The sequence below is a fragment of the Aureobasidium subglaciale genome (assembly GCF_000721755.1).
Source record: "Aureobasidium subglaciale EXF-2481 unplaced genomic scaffold scaffold_1, whole genome shotgun sequence".
NCBI classification, from domain to species: Eukaryota; Fungi; Ascomycota; class Dothideomycetes; order Dothideales; family Saccotheciaceae; genus Aureobasidium; species Aureobasidium subglaciale.
Window position 1 is genome coordinate 1,233,557 of NW_013566994.1, and position 19,566 is coordinate 1,253,122.

At 51.3% G+C, this 19,566-nt stretch overlaps 11 protein-coding genes across 11 annotated transcripts; 7 read left to right on the plus strand and 4 right to left on the minus strand.

The window, feature by feature from the left end:
* Nucleotides 1-161: 161 nt before the first annotated feature.
* On the plus strand, nt 162-921 carry AUEXF2481DRAFT_1280 (uncharacterized protein; the record flags this gene model as incomplete). Its single annotated transcript, XM_013492467.1, has 2 exons — nt 162-708; nt 779-921. The coding sequence occupies 2 exons, from the start codon at nt 162-164 to the stop codon at nt 919-921; spliced, it is 690 nt and encodes a 229-aa protein (XP_013347921.1).
* On the plus strand, nt 882-1,255 carry AUEXF2481DRAFT_198218 (uncharacterized protein). Its single transcript, XM_013493010.1, has one exon. The coding sequence runs from the start codon at nt 1,022-1,024 to the stop codon at nt 1,220-1,222; it is 201 nt and encodes a 66-aa protein (XP_013348464.1). The 5' UTR covers nt 882-1,021; the 3' UTR covers nt 1,223-1,255.
* Nucleotides 1,196-3,020, minus strand: AUEXF2481DRAFT_198299 (uncharacterized protein). The gene is made up of 2 exons (XM_013493011.1): nt 2,738-3,020; nt 1,196-2,679 (listed from the first exon to the last, which is right to left on the minus strand). The coding sequence occupies exons 1-2, from the start codon at nt 2,780-2,782 to the stop codon at nt 1,288-1,290; spliced, it is 1,437 nt and encodes a 478-aa protein (XP_013348465.1). The 5' UTR covers nt 2,783-3,020; the 3' UTR covers nt 1,196-1,287.
* Nucleotides 3,021-4,425: 1,405 nt separating this feature from the next.
* AUEXF2481DRAFT_198399 (uncharacterized protein) lies at nt 4,426-6,171 on the plus strand. The gene is made up of 2 exons (XM_013493012.1): nt 4,426-4,717; nt 4,803-6,171. The coding sequence occupies exons 1-2, from the start codon at nt 4,647-4,649 to the stop codon at nt 5,986-5,988; spliced, it is 1,257 nt and encodes a 418-aa protein (XP_013348466.1). The 5' UTR covers nt 4,426-4,646; the 3' UTR covers nt 5,989-6,171.
* On the plus strand, nt 5,927-6,716 carry AUEXF2481DRAFT_35737 (uncharacterized protein). The gene has a single exon (XM_013492733.1). It carries the CDS (start codon nt 6,029-6,031, stop codon nt 6,560-6,562), a length of 534 nt encoding a protein of 177 aa, XP_013348187.1. The 5' UTR covers nt 5,927-6,028; the 3' UTR covers nt 6,563-6,716.
* A 370-nt stretch (nt 6,717-7,086) lies between these two features.
* AUEXF2481DRAFT_1283 (uncharacterized protein) lies at nt 7,087-8,883 on the plus strand (the record flags this gene model as incomplete). The annotated part of the gene is made up of 1 exon (XM_013492468.1): nt 7,087-8,883. The coding sequence occupies one exon, from the start codon at nt 7,087-7,089 to the stop codon at nt 8,881-8,883; it is 1,797 nt and encodes a 598-aa protein (XP_013347922.1).
* A 724-nt stretch (nt 8,884-9,607) lies between these two features.
* On the minus strand, nt 9,608-11,578 carry AUEXF2481DRAFT_35739 (uncharacterized protein). The gene is made up of 3 exons (XM_013492734.1): nt 11,287-11,578; nt 10,115-11,234; nt 9,608-10,055 (listed from the first exon to the last, which is right to left on the minus strand). Exons 1-3 carry the CDS (start codon nt 11,516-11,518, stop codon nt 9,836-9,838), a joined length of 1,572 nt encoding a protein of 523 aa, XP_013348188.1. The 5' UTR covers nt 11,519-11,578; the 3' UTR covers nt 9,608-9,835.
* On the plus strand, nt 11,492-13,313 carry AUEXF2481DRAFT_198386 (uncharacterized protein). The gene has a single exon (XM_013493013.1). The coding sequence runs from the start codon at nt 11,851-11,853 to the stop codon at nt 13,165-13,167; it is 1,317 nt and encodes a 438-aa protein (XP_013348467.1). The 5' UTR covers nt 11,492-11,850; the 3' UTR covers nt 13,168-13,313.
* A 146-nt stretch (nt 13,314-13,459) lies between these two features.
* On the minus strand, nt 13,460-15,157 carry AUEXF2481DRAFT_1286 (uncharacterized protein; the record flags this gene model as incomplete). The annotated part of the gene is made up of 1 exon (XM_013492469.1): nt 13,460-15,157. The coding sequence occupies one exon, from the start codon at nt 15,155-15,157 to the stop codon at nt 13,460-13,462; it is 1,698 nt and encodes a 565-aa protein (XP_013347923.1).
* A 432-nt stretch (nt 15,158-15,589) lies between these two features.
* AUEXF2481DRAFT_35741 (uncharacterized protein) lies at nt 15,590-17,708 on the minus strand. Its single transcript, XM_013492735.1, has one exon. It carries the CDS (start codon nt 17,387-17,389, stop codon nt 15,722-15,724), a length of 1,668 nt encoding a protein of 555 aa, XP_013348189.1. The 5' UTR covers nt 17,390-17,708; the 3' UTR covers nt 15,590-15,721.
* A 276-nt stretch (nt 17,709-17,984) lies between these two features.
* On the plus strand, nt 17,985-19,493 carry AUEXF2481DRAFT_197824 (uncharacterized protein). Its single transcript, XM_013493014.1, has one exon. It carries the CDS (start codon nt 18,088-18,090, stop codon nt 19,396-19,398), a length of 1,311 nt encoding a protein of 436 aa, XP_013348468.1. The 5' UTR covers nt 17,985-18,087; the 3' UTR covers nt 19,399-19,493.
* Nucleotides 19,494-19,566: the final 73 nt, after the last annotated feature.

Consider the following 19,566-nt stretch of genomic DNA (forward strand, 5'->3'; position numbering starts at 1 on the left):
TTCAATTATTAAGCAATCCATCCATCTAATTCTCTAACACATTTGCCTCTTTCCACCCTTTTACATTACTAAAGCAACCCAAACACACACATTTGAAGCTCTCTCAATCCCATCTATCGAACACATCGCCCAACCTGGCTTTCCGCACCACCCTCTCGAAAATGACAAACTACAAAATCTCAATCGTCTCCGACACCGTATGCCCCTGGTGCTACGTAGGCAAAAACCGCCTCCAAGTCGCCATCACAAAACACCTTCAATCCCACCCTACAGACACATTTACAACAACATGGTACCCCTTCTACCTAAACCCCGATGCTCCAAAGCAATCCCGCGATAAACAAACAATCTACGTTGAGAAATTCGGCGCCCAGCGTGTCGAAATGATGCAACACCGTCTTTCGGAAATCGGTGCAGAGTTGGGTATCAACTTTGCTTATGGTGGTAAAACTGGAAATACTAGGGACTCGCATAGGGTTGTGCAATTGGCAAAGTTGAAGGGAGAGGAGACGCAGACGAGAGTCATGGAAATGCTGTTTAATGCGTATTTTGAAAAGAATGAGGATATTACCGATCATGCTGTTTTGACAAAAGCGGCTGTGGGTGGTGGATTGGAGGAGCAGGAGGTAAAGGAGTGGTTGAGCAGTGACAAGGGTGGGCCCGAGGTTGATCGTGAGGTCGCTGCTGCTCAGAGGAGGTTTATTTCTGGTGAGTTTTGGAGATCTGCTATGCGTGAATAAGAGAATTTTGTGCATCGCTAACTTTATTGCGCTTCTAGGTGTTCCTCACTTTACCATCCAGGGCAAGTACGAGGTTGGTGGTGCAGAGGAGCCTGCCACTTTCTTGCGAATCTTCGAGGAGGTCAAGAAGTCAGAGGGAGGCTCTGGCACCACTCAAGTCTCGTCTGGCAACACATGCTAGATTGATCGTATTTCCAACTGTTAGACAAGCAAGAAATCTGACATACACAAGACCTCCAAAGCTTGATCTAAATGGTGTGTCATGTGCTATAATATAAAATATGGATGATAATAAATACATAAATGCAACAAAGATTCTCCTATCTTTTCTTGCCGGAAAATGCAATACATCAGTCGTCCTCATGCATCTTTTTCTTTTGTTGAAAACAGAATTCCTCCTTTCGAAATATGCCTTCCATGTAAATTCTTTTCCTTCCTTCGAGCGCCAGATGACAAGAACAATCGAGCCTCCATATTCATGAATCGTCAAAGCAATCCTTCCAAAAACATTTATTGACAGATGATTTTCGAGTTAGTTGTACCCCGTTTACTTGGTGGTTCTTTGTCCACCGATGGGTCCGAGAGTGGGCTCACTCTTTCCAGGGAGAAGACCGATGGGCGAGACAGAGGGCTTCCTCGACGAGTTCTCAAATTCGTCTTCCTCTTCCATGGAGAACAAGCCTTGGTCCTCTTCCTCGATAGTCTCGTTGCGTCCGAGGCTGTTACTGCTGATACCTCTGTCGAGTCCTGCACGCAGAGTAGAGCGTGAATCGCTAGAGGAGGTACGAGGAACACCAGGGTGCAAAGAGGGAGACTTCTCGGAGATTCTAGTGCCCTGTAGCTCGCGTGTGAGCATCGACATGCTTCCTTGTTTAGGTGGGCTACCGATAAGAGAGCCAAAGTCGCCTCCGGCAAGGGAGGATGAACGCAATGAAGATGGTCGTAGGGGCGATCCGATGTGACCGAATCCGTTCTCTCCCTCCTTGCGGTACGAGCCTGTTGACCAGATCGAGCTGTATCGTGAGGGGCTGCCGGTGTGGGGGCTAACACTTCCCACCTTGTTGTCCACAGGTAGTTGTCCGTTCGAGATTGCGCGACGGCCAGCAGACAGGAAGGATGGGTTGATGTCGTCTTCGATTTGTTGCGATGGTCTGCGCAGCTTCTCTGGAGAAAGAAGCTCATGAAGACTTGAAGGCAGAAGATCCTCGCCAATGCCCTCCTCTTCGCTCTCTTCGGAATCAGTAGCATCCGGTGGGAAGTGTGAATAGAACGAAGGCCTGGTGCCGACACTAGCGGACATCATAGGTCTAGGTCGCGAGAACCTCTCCGAGTGCAGGGGTCTCTTTCCGAAGCTCATTGGCTCCTCAAAGGTAGGAGGGGAGGAGCCGGCCAGTACACCATCGAGAGTGGTGTTTCCGAGTCCGCGCAAGGTGCTTCCGAGGAAGGCCTTGTTAGGCAAAGACGAAGGGGGTGACTCCAGACCATTGCCGAGACGAGGAGGGACGGATGATGCAAACGGACCGTGACGAGCAGCATGTGAGATACCTTGGCTGTCGAACGAACCAGGCAGCGGCGCATCCAGAACACTCAGTCCTCTGGCATTTGGGGATGCTCCGAAACGATTGTCGTTCATTGGAGAACCATAGGCGTTACTCGGGTCGAGTGATAGAGGTTGTGAAGCCTGGAGGTATGGCGCAGCGTTCGGCAGATTTGGTACGTCTTCTTGCTTGGGATATCCCATCTCTTGTGGCTGTTGCTGCTGTTGCGATGCGAGGTCATTGGCTTGCATGGTGAGCAAAGAGGGCGGGGCGGGAGCGTATGGTTGAGGACCACGGCGGCCATAATTGAAAGGTTGACCTCCGCGAGGAGGCCTGTTGATGACTCGACCGTCGGGGAGGATATGGGCGAGGGCGCATCCTTGACCGAACCTGCAGCTACCCTGGTATAGCGAGTCAGTGTCATGCAAGCGGAGACACATGCGACGAGAGCGCAAGTACCTTGGCAAAGTATTTGCAAGGCGCATTCTGCGTCATGGGGTCCATGTCGTGGGAGAACTGACAAGCCGCGCCGGCTTGACAGGTGCCGAAAGGGTAGAACTTGCATGGCACATGCGAAGTGTCTATCGCGTGTTAGACATAGAGAGGAGTATGAGGAGCTCTGACAGCCATACTCTTTGCTTTGGGAGGACTGCGGGCACCGGCGAAGGCTGCGGCCGAGTTTGGCTGAGCAAAGTCCTTTGGCATGTTTTGAGCAAATGATGCGCTGCTCGAGCGCCTGTGAGGCGTGGTCTCTTCGACACTCATGTCCAGATGGCCAGTCAGGACGTGTTGGTGGTGGAGTGTGGAGAGGGGTAGTGTTGGCAAGAGGGAGGTTAAGCGGAGGAGGATCGGAGGCCCGGGAGAAAAGGTGTCGAGAGGGGAATGGGAGGAGCGAACGCCAACAACGCCGCTGCTTGTCGACTGGGAACTCGTCACACTGTATACAGCTGGCGCACTGGTCTTCGTCGTGTCTTGCAAGGCTTAATCGCTTGGGCGGCCTTGTGAGATCATATCTCTTGGTCGAGTCCGACAGCGCTCGAGCTGAGTCGAGCATGTGAGCCGATTGGTCACCTGCGCGACTTCGCAATGCCCTCCGCTCATCACGTTCACCTTCAGGGCTAGGTCGACTTGCCCGATATCCACCTGCTCCACCTCGCGGCTTATGAAAGTGCGATAAGGATTATCCTCGTCTGGACATACAGTAAAATGTTGCAAGTGTCTCCTGTCGACTCGACGTCTGAGGAAGCTACACGAGTACTGTCCTATACTGTTTCCGTGTAGGGTAGAATAGCAGGCTGTAAGAAGTGTAGAGCATCCTGTACTCGAGACAGCAGCGACTGGGTGCGTGCTCATGTTCTTCTGGTTATTCTCATCCTGGAGGCCAAATCATCCTCGTCGCCATCGGGGAGACTCATTGACCGTCGATCAAAGCACATTACCCCTTGTCGGCTTGTTCTCTTGGTTCCTCGAGGGGGTTGACGGACTCTCAAACGCTCGGACGAAGCGACTGGAATCATGCCTTTCTGTTCGGCAAAATGAGCAATACTAGAATTATCGTCATCGAGCTCTGTTTGGTCGCACAACAGCCACATGCTTCCTCACCGCCACAGACAGAGTCACGCGTGCAGCTTGCCGCACGAGCTGTTCCTCTTTGAACCGCACTCTTTGTTCCTCACATACGATATGCGGAGAGTTCATGACACTTGGTCAGTCTGTGACTGCTGTGTCACCGTCCGGCTCCAACATGTAGACATTTCGATCCCGATTTCCGGTTTCGCGGTTGCAGAAGATGATACCATCAGAACATCCAATTGGCAAACGAGGCCGTCCAGTAGAACGGAGTCGAGGTTGATGGTGATACTGATGCAGGAACCCACTTGGATGCACGATCACTTCCAAACCACGGAAGGGGCGGACCGTGCCTAGTCGCATGGTAAAGTTGTGAATGACAGAGCGGAGTGACGAGCCCAAGGTTTTAGCAAAGATGCGAAGATAGGGAGCAGGCAAGTATGGATTGAAGGAAACCTTTATGAGGTGGTAGGTTTGAATGGAGACCCAACAGGGCCCTCGAGAAACGCATTAAGATTTGGTTTTGTGAAGTTCAACAGGGCTGGACGACTGCTGCTGATATCAGGGAGTGGAGCCCAAGAGCAAATGGAGGCTCAGGACTATTCCCTCGCCTTGGTGGTTTGATTGGTTGTCACCGACGACCAGGTGTGCCTGCCAGTCAAAATCCCGTCGCTGTTCGCACCTTTCTTGTTTACCTTTTCCCGCGCACACTTTCGTTACTCTTCAAAACACATCACTCTCGTTTCTCCAAACTTTTCCTTCTACACGAATCATTCATTCTCCATCCATCGGTCTTACTATGCGTCTGGCGACTCCTCTCACAGCATTGGCCCTTGTTGGCTGTGCTTTCGCTGACAGCGTTCTCCAGAAGTGAGTTTACAATATCTGCGCGTTTGAATTGACAGATTTTCCTATGTCCTCTTTGTTTTGCGCGCCTGCTGACCCGATCTTACAGCGCTTGCTCTTGCGAGGCTGTCACGGAAACTGTCACTGTCTCGATTTGCCAGAGCGGGACCGCTCTTGCCTCTGCAGTCAGCTCCAAGTCATTCTCGACTATCACAAGCTACTCTACCCTGACCAACTTTGTGACTGTCACTCCCTCGCAGACTCTCGCTGGCCCGATCTCCTCATCGGCCGCTGTGCTGTCTTCTAGTTCGGGCTACTCCTTCATCGCTCAGGATAGTACAACCAGCTGGATCGGTGGCGCTTCTCCTGATGCCAGCTTCAGCTCATTCGTCACCGAGACCGTCCAAGTGACCGTCTTCCCCGTTCCCAGCGGTGATGCTGAAGTCACGATCACTCAAACTACGATCCTCACCGTCACACCACCTGCTGTAACCTCTTTCGTGCCTCAGCCCTCAATGGTTTCGGCTGCTTCCTCGGAAGATGAAACCACGACTTCAACTGTGACTTCGTACCTCACCAAGAGCGTCATTTCCGTTCACACGGTCTACTTGACTTCCAAGCACTCCAAGTCCGCTACATCTCACTCGATTCACACTGTGACTGGACCTCCAACCTCCACTACAATCACAGTCAAGGCAGCATCCACTTCAGAGTCAGTCTGCTCTGTCAGCTACGTTGATGTCACAACCGACATTACCTACACTGTTCTTGCAACTGCATCTGCTGGCTTTACATCCGCCCTGAACAGTGCTGGAAACCTTAGCTCTCTTGCTGGAGCTGCATCTGCCTCAAATGCTACTCTCCATCACTTTACCACGCTTACCGGATCTTCGCATCAATCATCTTCTTGGTTGGCCGGCTGGAGCTTGACAGATTCAGTGGCATCTCCTACAATTTCGCTGATCTCCTCGGTGTCTATCAGCGCCGTGTCACAACAGGCCCCTGGAAAGAACGGCACCTTAAGCACAGCATCGGTCACTGGCTATGTACCTTTCATGCCAGGCCCTGTAATGTCTTTGAGTGCGATTGCGCTGCTACGTCCCTCTTCGACTCTGACCAAGATGTACACCAACACTTCCTCTGCGATGCCAATGCCTACCGTTTGCGGTGAGCATGGAAACTTCACCCTGAACGTGAGTACTCATTTTACCAAAGTTGCTTATGTGACAAAGCTGATACCACATACAGTGGGAAGACGGTCCCGACTTCGCAGAGCACACACGACTCATATCTGAGCCTAGCGCCGGCCCACCCATCTTCAACCCATACCACCACATGTACTTCTCAAATGGCTTTGTCTACGCCGCTCCTGGCTCTAGTCCATTTGGAGGTTCCGCGAGCGATCATCGTCTTGTAATGTTTGTGGCCAACGATACCGGTGACAGCGATAACCACAACGAGGGTGGACAGCTTCCTGGCGAGTTTGGCGCAGGCATCCGTAGAAGCTCCAGTGCATTCTGGTTCAATGCCCATAGCGCACTAATTGGATGTGACGGCTTGGACACCAGTGCAGACTGTACTGTGCAGATCACCGGCCTCGTCTACAACAACGAGACCAAGGCAGAGGTTGCAGCATTTGAGCAGACCGTCATGCTTCCACCATGCTCTCCTCACACCGGAAATCTTGCGATGATAAACTGCCAACTCACGGAGGTCCGTTTCGCGCAGTCGATGCAAGGGCTGAGTGGTCTCCGCATTCAGGCTTTCTCAAAGGCAGGTACAGCTCGTTCCTGGTTCATGGGCGATCTGACACTCGGCTGGAGCAACAACACTTGTGCTGCTGGTCTCCTCAGAGGCAGAAGTCAGTGAAGAAGTCAGAGCACAAGCATGATTGATTGTAATACTACCAGATAGGCAGGCAGGACTTGTCTAATACATACACGAAATGAAGGAACAAGAATGGTTGTCAGATGACGACGAGGTACATAGACTCTTTACGCAAAGAAGTGATCTGACATGGAGGACCCCAATAATCGTCAGTGATGTGCTCAATTTTGTCGTATGTGTTGTACCCAGTCCTCAGAATGCTTATGACGAGTCTCTCTTCCAAGACATCGTCGCGTAAGGCAAAGCTATTGTACTATCAAGAGCCTCTTGTCATTGGAATTCTGGACTCGGTCGATGGAGGCAGAGTATGAATTGATGATATCTTGGCAGGTGAGACAGTGAGCAGTCTCGCGACTTCGCGGGGTGTGAAAGTCACGGTCGCGCTTTCACTTCTTCATAGCCATCAGCAATTACATCGGCGACTATCGCTATTCTGCTCATCGCCCGAAGCCTTTCGATCTCAATTTCACTCAACACCTCGAAGCCCGAGCGACGACGACATCATCATGAGTCAAGCAGGCGGCGCGTCGCAGGCGGCCTCTGGCTACCCTCCTGACATGATCCGGCCAGAGAGAATTGCGAACATCCCCATGCTGTCGGCCGATCTCAAGGTCAAATATAGCGAGGGCTTGACCAAGCTATGGAACGCGCTTGAAGCGAATGCGCCTGGTAGCGAGACACATACAAAGGCAACAACGAGGATTAAGGACGTCTCGAGAGAGATTATGCGTCACATCACAACCTGGAAAGCCAATCAGACTCAGAATCAGCAGAACCAGCAGCAGCGACCGCAATCTCAGGCTCAGGTCCAGCAGCTTCCTAATCAGCAGCAGCAGCAGCAGCAACCAGCTCAACAGCCGATTCAGGCACAGCAGCCACAGCAACAGCAGGCGCAACCTACCCCTCAGCAGCAACAACAACCTGTACCCCAACAGCAGATACCAAATCAACAGCAGCTCCAGCAGCAACAACATCATCCTCAGCAGCCTCAGCAAATTCCTCCCAAGCAGCAGCAGCAGCAGCAACAGCAGCAAGTACCTCAAGGCCAGGGCACATTCCCGCTCGGCCAGCAAGCAAAGACCTTCTTGAACGGCTTCAAGGTCTTCCCTCCGATGTCGATTGTTCCCAATACTCCGGAGTACGAGAACTACAAGAGGCTCATCATGGGTAACCTGACCAGACTTGTTACCATGCAGGAGAGCAGCGTGAGTCGCTTTCAGCAGACGCACGAGAAGATTTCTCAGCTGGAAGCAGCTGGACAGACGGCCACACCGGAATTGGTCGCCGCTAGAGACTCCGCTAGAATGGGCGTCCAGGATGCCAGGACCAAAGTCGACGCCGTTCGTAATGAGAACGAGAAGAACCGCATGGCTTGGGCCGAAAAGTCCAAGCCGCCGCAGCAACAACAAAATAATTCGCAAACTCCCATGCCGCAGCAGCAAGTCGCTTCGCCTTACAACCAGTCGGCTCAGGCCAACAACAATCCCAACCAGGCCATGAGCCCTGCCGTGCCCAATCCCTACCAGCAGCAGCAGCAGCAACAACAACAATCGAACGTACCCATGCACCCTCAGCAGCAGCCCATTGCTCGCCCTCCTAACCAACAACAACCCTATCAATCACCTGCAGCTCAGGGTCAAGGCCAGCCCCAGCCTCTCACTCACGCCGCCGCCATCAACCAAGCTCAACGCACTTACTCGGAGCAACAGCAAGGACAAGGCACCCCTACTTCACAACCTGGAGGCCAAGCTTTCAACCACACTCAGAACACTGCCCTCAACGTCGGCAACCCCAAATTCCCAATCCCCAAGAACCTGCCAACCACCGGTCCTCACAACCCTGTCGCCATGGGTCCAGCTCGCCCCACCTTTGGAGGCCCCAGCAATGGCGCACCTGGTATGATGGGTCAACCTGCAGTCCAAAAGACGCCTCACTTCATCCTCGAGGGAGAAGGCGACCGCGTGCTTAGCAAGAAAAAGTTGGACGAATTGGTCAGACAAGTCACCGGCGGAGGTGAGGGCGACGGTCTCACACCCGACGTCGAAGAGTCCGTCCTCACTCTAGCAGACGACTTTGTCGACAGCGTCATCACTGCCGCTTGTCGCCTAGCCAAGATCAGACCAAACTCGACCCTCGACATCCGCGACATCCAAATCATCCTCGAGCGCAACTACAACATCCGCGTGCCTGGCTACTCGCTCGATGAAGTCCGCACTGTGCGCAAGTTCCAGCCCGCACCTGGATGGACACAAAAGATGAATGCCGTGCAAGCCGCCAAAGTTATGGGAAAGAACGACGCATAGAATGGTGTCGTATCACCTCCAAAACTTACCGTGCGCGCACCGGCTACACGAGCACCAAGAAAGAGAAAAGAGCAGTCTTGATGATTTCAGACAAGGCTCGATACATTTTTTTTGGCTTTTGCAAGCGAGGAGTTGTGGGATGGGGGGAGAAGTTATCTGCTTTTATGGTTCTTTTGGGGGGGAGAAATGTGTATTTCTAGGATGGATGGTCCAAATCACGTAATGAGGTGGTTTCATTGCCATCACATATTGCTTGTGGTATCGCTTCGAACGTGGGCATCAACATAGCAAAGTAAATGCCACTTTTGCTTGACAACATCATCTACCGTTTTTTTGATCCACGTCTATTTTTGAGGTGACCCTGGCATATAGGACAGGGTGATACCGATTACATGAACCGAAGTATGTTTTCGACTCTGCCTGGCCGCGTCACGGTATATAACTAGATTCGAATCTGGCAATCCTATTCTCTATATTATTTTCAGTGTTTTCTGGATGGTATTAGATCTGGATACGATGGTTGCGGTGGCTGGTAGATGCAATTTGGAGGTTTGAAGTGGTGATGTTGGGAGCTTCATGTATAACACCACCAAACACGTGTCGAGCAGCGAAAGCACTCACAGCATCTACGACCAGTACCACATCTAGATTCATCATGACGTGATGGAGTAGCGATGAGACGAGTGAGAAAAAGGTTCGACGTTTTTAGCAACATCGAAAAAAGGTGGAAAAGATAGATATTTCGTGATTTCGTACTTTGTGAGACTAAAACTGATACTTGTACTACTGTATAACCAGAGTTCCATCTTGGAATTTTCAGATTGGCAAATACAAGCAACCAACCAACCAGATAAGCACCTCCTTTTTCTTTATATCCAAGAACCTCCAGTCCCCTTTAGCAAAACCTCACCTCACGCCTCCAACCCCTTTCTCTGCCTCCTTGGTGTTCTTATTACATCCATAAACACAACTTGCCACTTGCCGTGCCTGCGGCGATCCAATCTTGAGATTGATGGAATTGTGCAACACTGGGCACAGCTGTGATGCCTTCTCCTCCGAGCTGAGCAAGTTGTTGTCCGTCTCCTGTGTAGACATCGACGAAGCGATTCATATTTCCAATGCAGAAACGTTGGATGGAATCTTGAGGTTGGAGTTGCCATTGCGCACGAAGACTGTTTACTTGTTAGTATCAATGATTCGATGAAGGAGGGAAGAGGGAGAGGGCACTTACATAGTTACCCATCTTCCAGTCTGGTTGTTATGAGGAATTATGGTCGATGGAGTCATTTGATCCTCACTGAGCTCAACACCTTTATCCCAACTTCCTGCAGAGCTGAAATCGTAGATTTTGACAGTGTCATCGTAACTTGCTGTTGCGATTTGTCCTGCAGAATTAAAGGCTGCGTGAGAAACACTTAACCTACTCTCATGAGCACCTATTTCCATGGGAGCTTCCTCTTTGCCATCTTTCAGCATTCGCAAATCCCAGATTCGTAAATAGCGGTCCAAGGAAGCGGTTGCAAAGATATGCGGGTGAGCGGGATGTAGACTAAAGCCTCCTATTTTCTTTTCTGACAAAGTGTAGAGGTTTGTGCCTGAAGTTCCTGGTTTTGAGCGGGTATCGTGACGGCCAAAGTTTCCGTTCAAAGTGCTGAAGAAGAGGGTGTTGGGGTCGAATTGAGACATTTCTACTCCACTGAGGGGTTCATCGTCGTCTTTTGAGATGGGAGCATAAGCTTCTATGGCTACTCCTTTTTGCAAGTCTAGTTTTCGGATGGAGCTGTCGTAGCTGGCTGAGTATAGAGCATTTTGATCGTGGGGGGAGAATTGAAAGGCGGAGATTGTGCGAGTGTGGATTTTGAGGGTAGTAATTGAAGGGGTGGCTTCTTCGTCGTCGGACTCGTCGTCGTCTTCATTCTTAATGGTCGAGGTAGGTTGTTGGGAGGCGTCGAAGAGACCTAGACTTCCTAGCTTGTCACCAGCAAAGACAAGGGCTTTTTCGGTGGTAGGGTGGAAGCCTAGAGAGTAGATTCTCTCGGGGGTGATTTTGATCCTGCTGGGTTCGAAGCCTTGCCATAAGTCGAGGTTGCTCATGCGTTCGCGCAGTTCTTTCAACTCCGTGTCTGTGGTTTCCTTCACATCTTGAGCACTGAAGGTGCGTTCGCCAGGGTTTGCGGGACCGACTATGCGTAGGAAGTTTCCACTCTGATCCCAATCTTTTCCAGCCACTACGACATCTGAGAAGCGTAGATCTGCAGAGACGCGTTGGCGTTTTGCTCGCTCGGCTTGAGCTAGCAGCTCAGACTCCTCTTCAGCTTTTCGTCTGGCGACCTCGGAATCGGCGACAATTCCTGGATCAAATCAGCATAGCCCGCAGTAGAGTTAGGAGGCTTCGAGCAGTACCTTTCAATCTGGAAGATGTGCGTCTGGGCTGTACCTCCTCTTTGATCCTTTGCACTGGAGCCTTCCTCTTCTTGGCAGCATTGTTGGAGGCAGGACGTGCAGGCTTCTTCGGCGCGAGACCAGCGGATGCGGCTTCGAGTTGCAATTGACGAAGCAGAGCTTGATTTTTTGCTATGTTTTCCTGTCGTTGCAGTTCATATTCGCTGAGTTCGGCTGCTGACTTCTTCGGCATGGTGATCTCCTGTGTTGTGGCTAAGGATGACGTTGTTTGAGAAAGTTGGTGCCGTGCATTCTCGAGGGAGACGCGAAGGTCGCGAAAGCGTGTCGGTGACGTGATGCATCTCGGTCAAAGTCCGCTTCGGCTTGCCAACGCAAAACACTTTTGGTCCAAGAAGTCTAGCCAACGGTGTCGCTATACCGCAAAATATCAACTTCCTCAACTCGAGAGACATTTCGACCTGCCGGACGGGGAGAGATACGCACGGAAGAGTAGAAGGTCGCAGCGAATCAATACAGTCATTACCGGCTCTCCAAGAATTGTAACTTTCTCCATCTCGAAAATAAATGTCTGGATGCGCAAATGCAGGTCAAGCTCTCAGTAGAGGCTTGAAGCTGTACTCGACCAGGACTACATTGTCATTACCATTACCATTCCTATACCAAACATCAACACTATGTCGCTATTACAGCGCTCTACAAGATCTGGCCAAGGAGAATGCGGCAAAAGCAGAACCCACCATTCAGCCCAAGAGACCAGACCGAGAACCCACATCTACCACCGCACACCGTCCGAAGCCTGAATACCAAGAATACGTCCCCTTTGAAACATCTCCCGTCCACGAACAGACCGAGTCTCAGTATTTCGTAGAAGGAGACACCCTTACAGGAACAGAGCGTAATGCCTTTGCACAACTGGAAGCTCTGGGCGGCGCCCCAATAGTACGACCTACCGTCAAAAAGTCAAGCTTCGCAGAAGACCAATACGCGAGTCTGGACGATATCCTAAACCAAGCCCTGCTAGCCGTCGAAGCCAAAGAATCAAAACGAAGAGCAAAGCCATCTCCCACAAGCACGGAAACTATCCCAAAACTACCTTCAGAAAAGCCGGTTCTCTCAGTCGAAAGAATCAGCACAGTACAAGCCATCCACCGCGCCCAAACAGACACCGCCCTCTGGTCCGTCCTAGAAACAAAAGTCTTCTCCCCAATCGCCGCTTTAGCCCTCGACTCCACCACCCCTACACCCGAGGGTCTCGCAATGTCCTTGGAGCGCCGTCGCTTCCATATGCGTCAATTCCCAAAAAGCCTCATCCTCGCCGCCTCTTACCTACGCACCTCCTTCCCAACCTCCAACATGCTACTCTCCCTCCTCCCACGCATAAAACAACTAGGTCCCTCCGCCCACTCCCTCGCCGCAACCCCAGACCTCTACAATCAACTCCTCGCCTACCACTATAAAAAATACTTCGACCTCGACACTTGCTGTGATTTGCTCCAAGAAATGGAAGACGAGGTGATTGAATGGAATGACACTACCCTGTTTATTCTAAATCACATGCTAGATCAGCGTTTGGAAGGCTTCAGAAATGTCCCCCGCCCCACCCCGACAAAATGGTTGTTCAAAACTGAATATTATAAAAAGGGGTGGTTTGGGTTAGCGGCATGGAGGGAGAAAGTTGAAAGGGAGTTGTTGGCGCAGAAGAGAAGGGAAGCGTTGAAGCAGGCAGCAGGAGGGGAACAAGGGGATGAGAAAACGGGTGAAGAAGAAAAAGAGCAAGCTGGGTTTATTCGCTATCATCCATCGCAAGAAAAGACGGATCAGTCTTTTTTGAAGACAGGGAGGATGGGTTCAGGACCTATGATTAAAAAATATAGTTTGTGATCGTCTGTGTCACAATAGGCCAAAAAGCCTTTCTATTCTCTCAAGTATTTTCTTCCTCCGGACATATTTTCGTCGGTTTGTCTTGACTGATGGGAAATCTAGGCTTGATATTCGCCGTGTATTGTTCCGAGAGAGACAAGAGGAGAGAGAAGAAGAAGCCAGCCAATGGCTAGGAGAAGAACAAAACAAAACAAGCACAGTGATATGCATAAAGTAGGCTTCCACCTTCATCTCCAAATCATACAAGCAACAAGAGAATTTGCCCTCCCCCTCTCCTTCCCAATGTCCCTTCTCAAACCTCACCCCAACCCCCCAAAACACCTTCCCCAGTACTCCCTGCACTAACCACACTTCCCGTACTACTGGGAAAGTCCCAATACCTCCTCGACCCTCCCGAACGCGTCCTCTTCGTACTCTGACTAGCACAACTACTGCTCTGTGCTCTACGGTGCATAAGTGTATGTAACAACACGCTTTCACGTCTCCGTTGTGCAGACACAGAGGCGGCGTGAGAAACTAGCGGGTGATGGCGGCGTATGAGATCGGCTCTTCGGCGAGACTCTGGGGATGTGCCGAGGGCGGATGCTGTGGTGTCTGGGGAGGGAGATGCCCAGGCGGGGGGTAGGATACTAGAAGTTGACGATTGCGGTGGTTGGGGTTCTGGGGGAGATGGTGATGGGGGTCGTGAGGTGAAGCGGCTGCGAAGGTAGCGGAACACTACGCCAATGTCTAAATCGCGTTCCCAGTATTCCGTGTCTTGATCTTTGTCTTTGTCTTGTGACGTCTCATCTTCCTCGGCGGACTCTTGTGGTTGCTCGGGAATGCCCCAGAGTGAGGTGTCTGCTTCGACAGCAGGAGAAATGGCAGGGTTTGCGAAAGTGGGAGCGAAGAGTGGAGGGGCAAAGTTTGACTCAGGCACATCGACCGATTTCGCCGTGGTTGATGGCGGTGGAATCTGGCGTGGTTGTGATTGTGTAGGTCGATCAGGTTGGTAAGGGGTATATGTGCTGAAGGTGCGGTCTTGCCGATCGTAGTCGGCGAGTTGGTTGGCAAGTATACCAAGCTCTTTTGCGATTCTATTCAGCAGCCGATTCTCCCATACTCGATCTTGGTGTGCTGAGAAGACTTCAGTCAGGGGGGACTGCTGAGTCGGAGTTGTTTGAGCTGCTGGTGCAAGTTCCTCGCCAAAGATGACAGATAGAGTGGTGTCGTCTAGACCCATGAGGTCCTTGATGACTCTACGAGTAACTCGTTGCCAGAATGACTCAGTCTCTGTACTCGGCGCAGCAGTCGAGTTTGTGCGTGAGACGATGGACAATTCTCGTCGTCGTCTGCGGGTCTCCTTCTCAATCTCTTCTAGTACAGCACGACTTTGTTCCAGACGCCATGTCTCAATGCGTAATCGTTTCTCTTCTTGCTTGTCTGTTTCCTGTTCTTCCAGAGCATCGAACTTTCGCTGAACGCTGCTTCGTCTTCGTTGGGCTCGACGGCGATTGGACGGGTTGTACCTCTCAAACTGCCACAAGTGTTCTTGAACGTTGTCGTTGTTGTTGTTGTGGTACAGTGCGGGGAAGGAGCCCATACCATCATGGTTGGGCAGCACGGCACCACCACTCTGATCCAGCGAGAATGGTGGGTGGAAAGCATGTAGTCCATCATCTAGACTGTCCAACTCTTCATCCTCGTCGTCAATCTCGGTACCCTGGCAGGTAACATCCTCCTCATCTTCCTTGGCTTGCTTTTGCTTGGAGCGGTCACCTGTTTCGAGGGAGCCAAAGTCGGAGAATCCAGGCGGATGTTGGATATGTGATGTTTGTGAAGTGTACGACGTCAAGGATGGCTCGTGTTCGAGTTGTGGCGAGAAGAGGATCCATTCTTGCGACTCATCCACCCGTCCGTGACGTGTGGCGTCGTGGGCCACGAGAGAGTGGGGGATGGATGCTGGTCGCTGTATCTGTCGCCGCTGCTGGAGCGGCTGTCGGAATGCCATGTTTGCTCGATGTGATGTGTCTAGCTCAAGATAGACGAGTGGTCAACCTCAGGGGAAAAGAGGCGCAAGCAAGGTATGTCTCCTCGCTTTGGGCTGCCTGCAGTTGATGTTGCTCGTTGCTCTATGCCGCGTCGATCTTGTGGGGTATTGCTTCTTATCGACCGTTTATTGATGTACAGACAAATACCATCAGACTCGTGTCATGCTTGTCGCTCTCGTTGTTGAGGGTTGGAAAAAAGAAGGAAGATTCTTGGGAAACACCAAAAACCTATCGTCGTCGACTCATGCACATGCCCAACAAGTCACGAATCGTTGATGACTGGATGGCACCATTCCTGCCTGTTTCCTCGTGAGCCCATCGTGACCACTAGCCACAAGTCTAAGTGTTGGCGTTAGATAAGATCGCAACCTTGATAAGCTTTATTTCCACACTCCGCTATCGCCCGCCTGCAAAAAGATACCTATATACACCGAGCGCATGACTAGACAAATTCTGAAACCCTGCGTCATGTCCATCTTTCAGACCCGGCCCGATGCATCTTCCCCTCCGCTAATCAACTCACCCTAAAACCCTTCTATCTCGTCTTCTGTTTCATCACCAGGCAGCTTCTTCTCCCCGTCCTGACTGCCCTCTTCCTCTCCAAGCCAATGCTTGATGATGCACTGCGCTTGCATACGCTGACAGACCTTCTTGCGTCCCAAATTCTTGTACCTTGGTCCTAATGGCCCACTGACATAATGATACTGTCCCCAGAAGCTGTACTGCCTCTTGTCGCTCATGGGGTAGATCTTGTCTCCCCAGTGGCCCCTGAAATTGAACCAGTTCACTGGCGCATACGGCGTTTGCGCAGACGACTTTATGTGTCGAGATGTGTGATTATACACATACGCATGATGATTCAGATTTGGGTCCCAGAGTGGTCCCTTGTCGGTCTGGTCGTGCAAAAGTCCCCATGGTAGGACGTACGGATGCATTCCCGGCGTTGCATAGACTGCGTGTGTGCCTGTCGCACTGTAAACGACTGGTCGCTTGCCATACTTCTCAATGGCATGGTATGCATATGCATCTCCGGCTCCGTGTTCCGAAATGTATACTGCCTCGGGAGTACCATTCACAAATCTGACCATCGAGTGCTCCCAGTCTCCCACATGGTTACCGAAGCGGATGTTGAATACCTTGTTCCCAAGGTTGTAACTGTAAAAGTAGAACCAGAATGCGTCCACTATTCCATCTTCCTTGGGCACTACAATGAGCACCGCAGGAGCAGAGCTATGCCCTCCAAGTTCTTGTAGCCTGTCTGATGGCTTGCCACGGTTCTCGGGACCATGTCTGCTGGGTTCGTTCCGGTGTTTCCGATCATCTCCACGTCCTGGCTTGAGCGGCGGATTCTTCAGAAGTCGCCTAGAATGCTCCTTGTAGAGATCTTCAGAACTATGAGGTATATTCGAACTTCCGCCTAACCAATCAGGTCGCTCTTCTACATTGTCCTCGCTTTTCAAATACGCAAAGCTGCCGAACTCATTAAGCTCGTCGAGATTGTCGAGAGTTCTGTCATTCTCCATACTTCGAATCAGGGTATAGTTCGCATACGGCGATGTGTGAACAAGGTGCTCCGCGATGTCGCACGGCCAAAACTGCTCTCCTGAGAATAGATGGACATATGGTGTGTAGTCGTAGACATATTGAGGTATATGTCGTGAGAGACGCTCTGTTTTTGACCATGTCTCTGGCTTTTCCAGACCACTGGTCCAGAACTGTGAAGCATGCGGCTGGACCGAGTGTTCCACGTGCGACAGAGGTATTTGCTGATTTGAGCCTAGATTCTGGTATCGAGATGACTCGCCATTTGAGCTTTCTGTTTCACAATTGCTCAACCATCGACAGCTTTGCCTGTTTACCCAGGATAATGAAGATTGAGTCCAACTGGGATTTTCGACTTGGGTGGCAACATTGTCTGACCAGCCTGAATGGGGATGAGCTGATGTCAGTGTTAGGCAGCCGAGTAAGGCTGGTATAATAGCCATAGGTTGAGTCCAGCTTGTGCAAATCACAGTCTTTGTGACAGAAGTGTTCTTGGTGCAAGTCTGACGAACTTGCTTTAGTGCATGGGAAGAGGTGCGACTTATGGACGGGAAAGCGACAGTGATGCAGGATATCGAAGACGATGGGGAAGTGGTGCAAGATAGTTGATCATCAAGGTCGCCGTTAGAAGCAGCTGAATTCACTGTCATCCGGATGCGCGGGTCAGCATAAGTCCGTATAGGTAATCACATGCTACAAATAGACAGGGTCATATCTATCATGCCAGCAATTAATGTTTGAGCGGACGCAAGTGTCGAGAAAGTAAGCTTTTGTGGTAAAAACAAGGCAGGAGAGAGACGTCAGCTATGAAGAACAAGCATCGCCAATCAGAATTGACAATGCAACGCGAGAACCACGATGCTAGAAGACACAAAACCCGGAATGACAAAGGCGAGACCTCTGAGAAGGGCGGTAATCAACACGTACTTGATGGTGTCGCGACGAAAGGCGCCTTGGCAGGGATTCTGCGGATGCGTCGGGATATAGTGTATGCGGGGTGCGATGACGAATGGCAAGTTTTTGGAATTGAACGAGAAGTCTTCGAAGAGCGAACTATGTTGATGTAGGTATTTTCAGGAGGTAAGTGGGAGTACAGAAGAGGAGTCAGTTCAAGGGAACAGGATGCAAGGCAACAGTCTGTTTGCTGACATGTTCTGTCAACGAATGCCGGAGAGACAATCGTCACCGTCGGTGATTCCAGCCCATGGCCGGATGGCGCTAGCGTCTTGCTTCCGAGTCCCGATCAGCGGCTTTCCCGATTGAAGATATTCGAGCTGCTTGAATGTGAAGCTGTCAACACACGAAGATGGACATGTCAACGAGTTAAGTATGCCATCACTTCGGAATCATGACAAGCACGAACATGGCAGGTTCGGAGGATGAGTCCGAGTGGGAGTACGAGTACGACACGAACGTGACCGACGACTTTTACGTGACCATCGATTTGACAACACACATTCCACCAGCTCTTGCCAGAGACAGACGCGCAAAAGCCCAGAAGACGACTACCCGCGGCTCCAACAAGAGTCTTGCCAATGCGCCTGGTACTGGCAATGAGTCTGGCACGAAAGACGGTGCGACTCAGAACGATGACGGACAAGACGCCGACACAACCACAGAGCGCATGCAGATAGTCGGACTACACGACAGGAACCCCATTATCTCCTACAACAACGCCATCTACTCGTGTCAATGGGCCACCGATCTAGCCACTCAGATCTTTCTTACACCTCCACCTAGCGATTTCGACCCCGACTACGTAGCCCTCCGATCCACCCCATCCTACGACGTCCTAGGCACGAGTGCTGCGCGCGTTGTCGCCATACCTGCCAGCATACAACCTCGAGTTGCCGCTGTCCCGAATGCTGCGAAGGCCGCCACAACAAGTGCAGAGACCACCTACACAACAGCCGAGGGCGATGTGATCGAGCATACCACAGCCCAAGGCCTACGTATCAGCCTCCCATCCACCGCCAGCGCCCAACGAACAAGTCAAGCCAAATTTCTGGAAGCTCTCTCAGCCATCAAGTCTCGCCGCGGCGACCAGGATGCCGTCCCAGTTACAAACATCAAAGTCTACCATCCGCCAGAGGGCTGGGAGGAAGAGCGCGCAGACTATATAGAAAAGGAAAGCGCGCGTAGCAAAAAGGACAAGGCAGAGGCGGCTGCGCGCGCAAAGAGAGAAAAGGCAGAGCAAACGGCACGTCTCACCAGGCTCAATAGACGTCCTGCATATGCCCGGCCAAATCCTGACGAGGAGGCCGAAGAGGATGGCAGCGGAGATGAGAACGAAGACGATACAAACAAGGATGGGGATGCCGATGGGAACAAGCTGGTCACACGTAAGAGAAGGACATTGGCAAGAGGTGGCAGTCGCGGAGGTGCACCTAGCGGCAAGAGATTGCGCCAGAGCTTGGGTCTGCCCGAAGCTAGACGTGATGCAAGACCCAAGGGTCGTCCACGCAAGAAGAGAAAATTGGCCGAGGTGCCTGAAGATATACCTGGAGAGGCAACTGAAGACACTACTGCCGAAGCCATCTCTGCTGTTTCAGCAGGACCTAGTCGAGATGGCACGAGCGCTCAGGCTGAGCAGGAAGACACGAACATGACAGAAGGAGGCGCTATACACGATGATGGCAGTGCCACACAAAACGACTAGCGATACCCGTGCTGTACAATGCTTTACTTTCCTACAATACCAAAAATGCAAAAATGTTCACAATCACTCTGGCTGTACCGTAAGTTCTCTGATACTTGCAAAGCACAGTTTGTTGTTTTTCTCAAAAGCAGATCTACCAACCAAATCCCAATTTCCATCCCTCATCTA

Excerpts from the sequence above, each read along its gene's own strand:
- AUEXF2481DRAFT_35741 (XM_013492735.1), bottom strand. The coding sequence starts at position 17,389 with ATGACAGTGAATTCAGCTGCTTCTAACGGCGACCTTGATGATCAACTA.
- AUEXF2481DRAFT_198218 (XM_013493010.1), top strand. The coding sequence starts at position 1,022 with ATGGATGATAATAAATACATAAATGCAACAAAGATTCTCCTATCTTTT.
- AUEXF2481DRAFT_35737 (XM_013492733.1), top strand. The coding sequence starts at position 6,029 with ATGTACTTCTCAAATGGCTTTGTCTACGCCGCTCCTGGCTCTAGTCCA.
- AUEXF2481DRAFT_198299 (XM_013493011.1), bottom strand. The coding sequence starts at position 2,782 with ATGGACCCCATGACGCAGAATGCGCCTTGCAAATACTTTGCCAAG. Across the intron at positions 2,680-2,737 it reads CTTGCAAATACTTTGCCAAG|GGTAGCTGCAGGTTCGGTCA; the intron begins GTACTTGCGCTC and ends TCGCTATACCAG.
- AUEXF2481DRAFT_198386 (XM_013493013.1), top strand. The coding sequence starts at position 11,851 with ATGTCTGGATGCGCAAATGCAGGTCAAGCTCTCAGTAGAGGCTTGAAG.
- AUEXF2481DRAFT_35739 (XM_013492734.1), bottom strand. The coding sequence starts at position 11,518 with ATGCCGAAGAAGTCAGCAGCCGAACTCAGCGAATATGAACTGCAACGA. Across the intron at positions 11,235-11,286 it reads CACATCTTCCAGATTGAAAG|GAATTGTCGCCGATTCCGAG; the intron begins GTACTGCTCGAA and ends GATTTGATCCAG. Across the intron at positions 10,056-10,114 it reads ACTGGAAGATGGGTAACTAT|TCTTCGTGCGCAATGGCAAC; the intron begins GTAAGTGCCCTC and ends ACAAGTAAACAG.
- AUEXF2481DRAFT_197824 (XM_013493014.1), top strand. The coding sequence starts at position 18,088 with ATGACAAGCACGAACATGGCAGGTTCGGAGGATGAGTCCGAGTGGGAG.
- AUEXF2481DRAFT_198399 (XM_013493012.1), top strand. The coding sequence starts at position 4,647 with ATGCGTCTGGCGACTCCTCTCACAGCATTGGCCCTTGTTGGCTGTGCT. Across the intron at positions 4,718-4,802 it reads GCTGACAGCGTTCTCCAGAA|CGCTTGCTCTTGCGAGGCTG; the intron begins GTGAGTTTACAA and ends CCGATCTTACAG.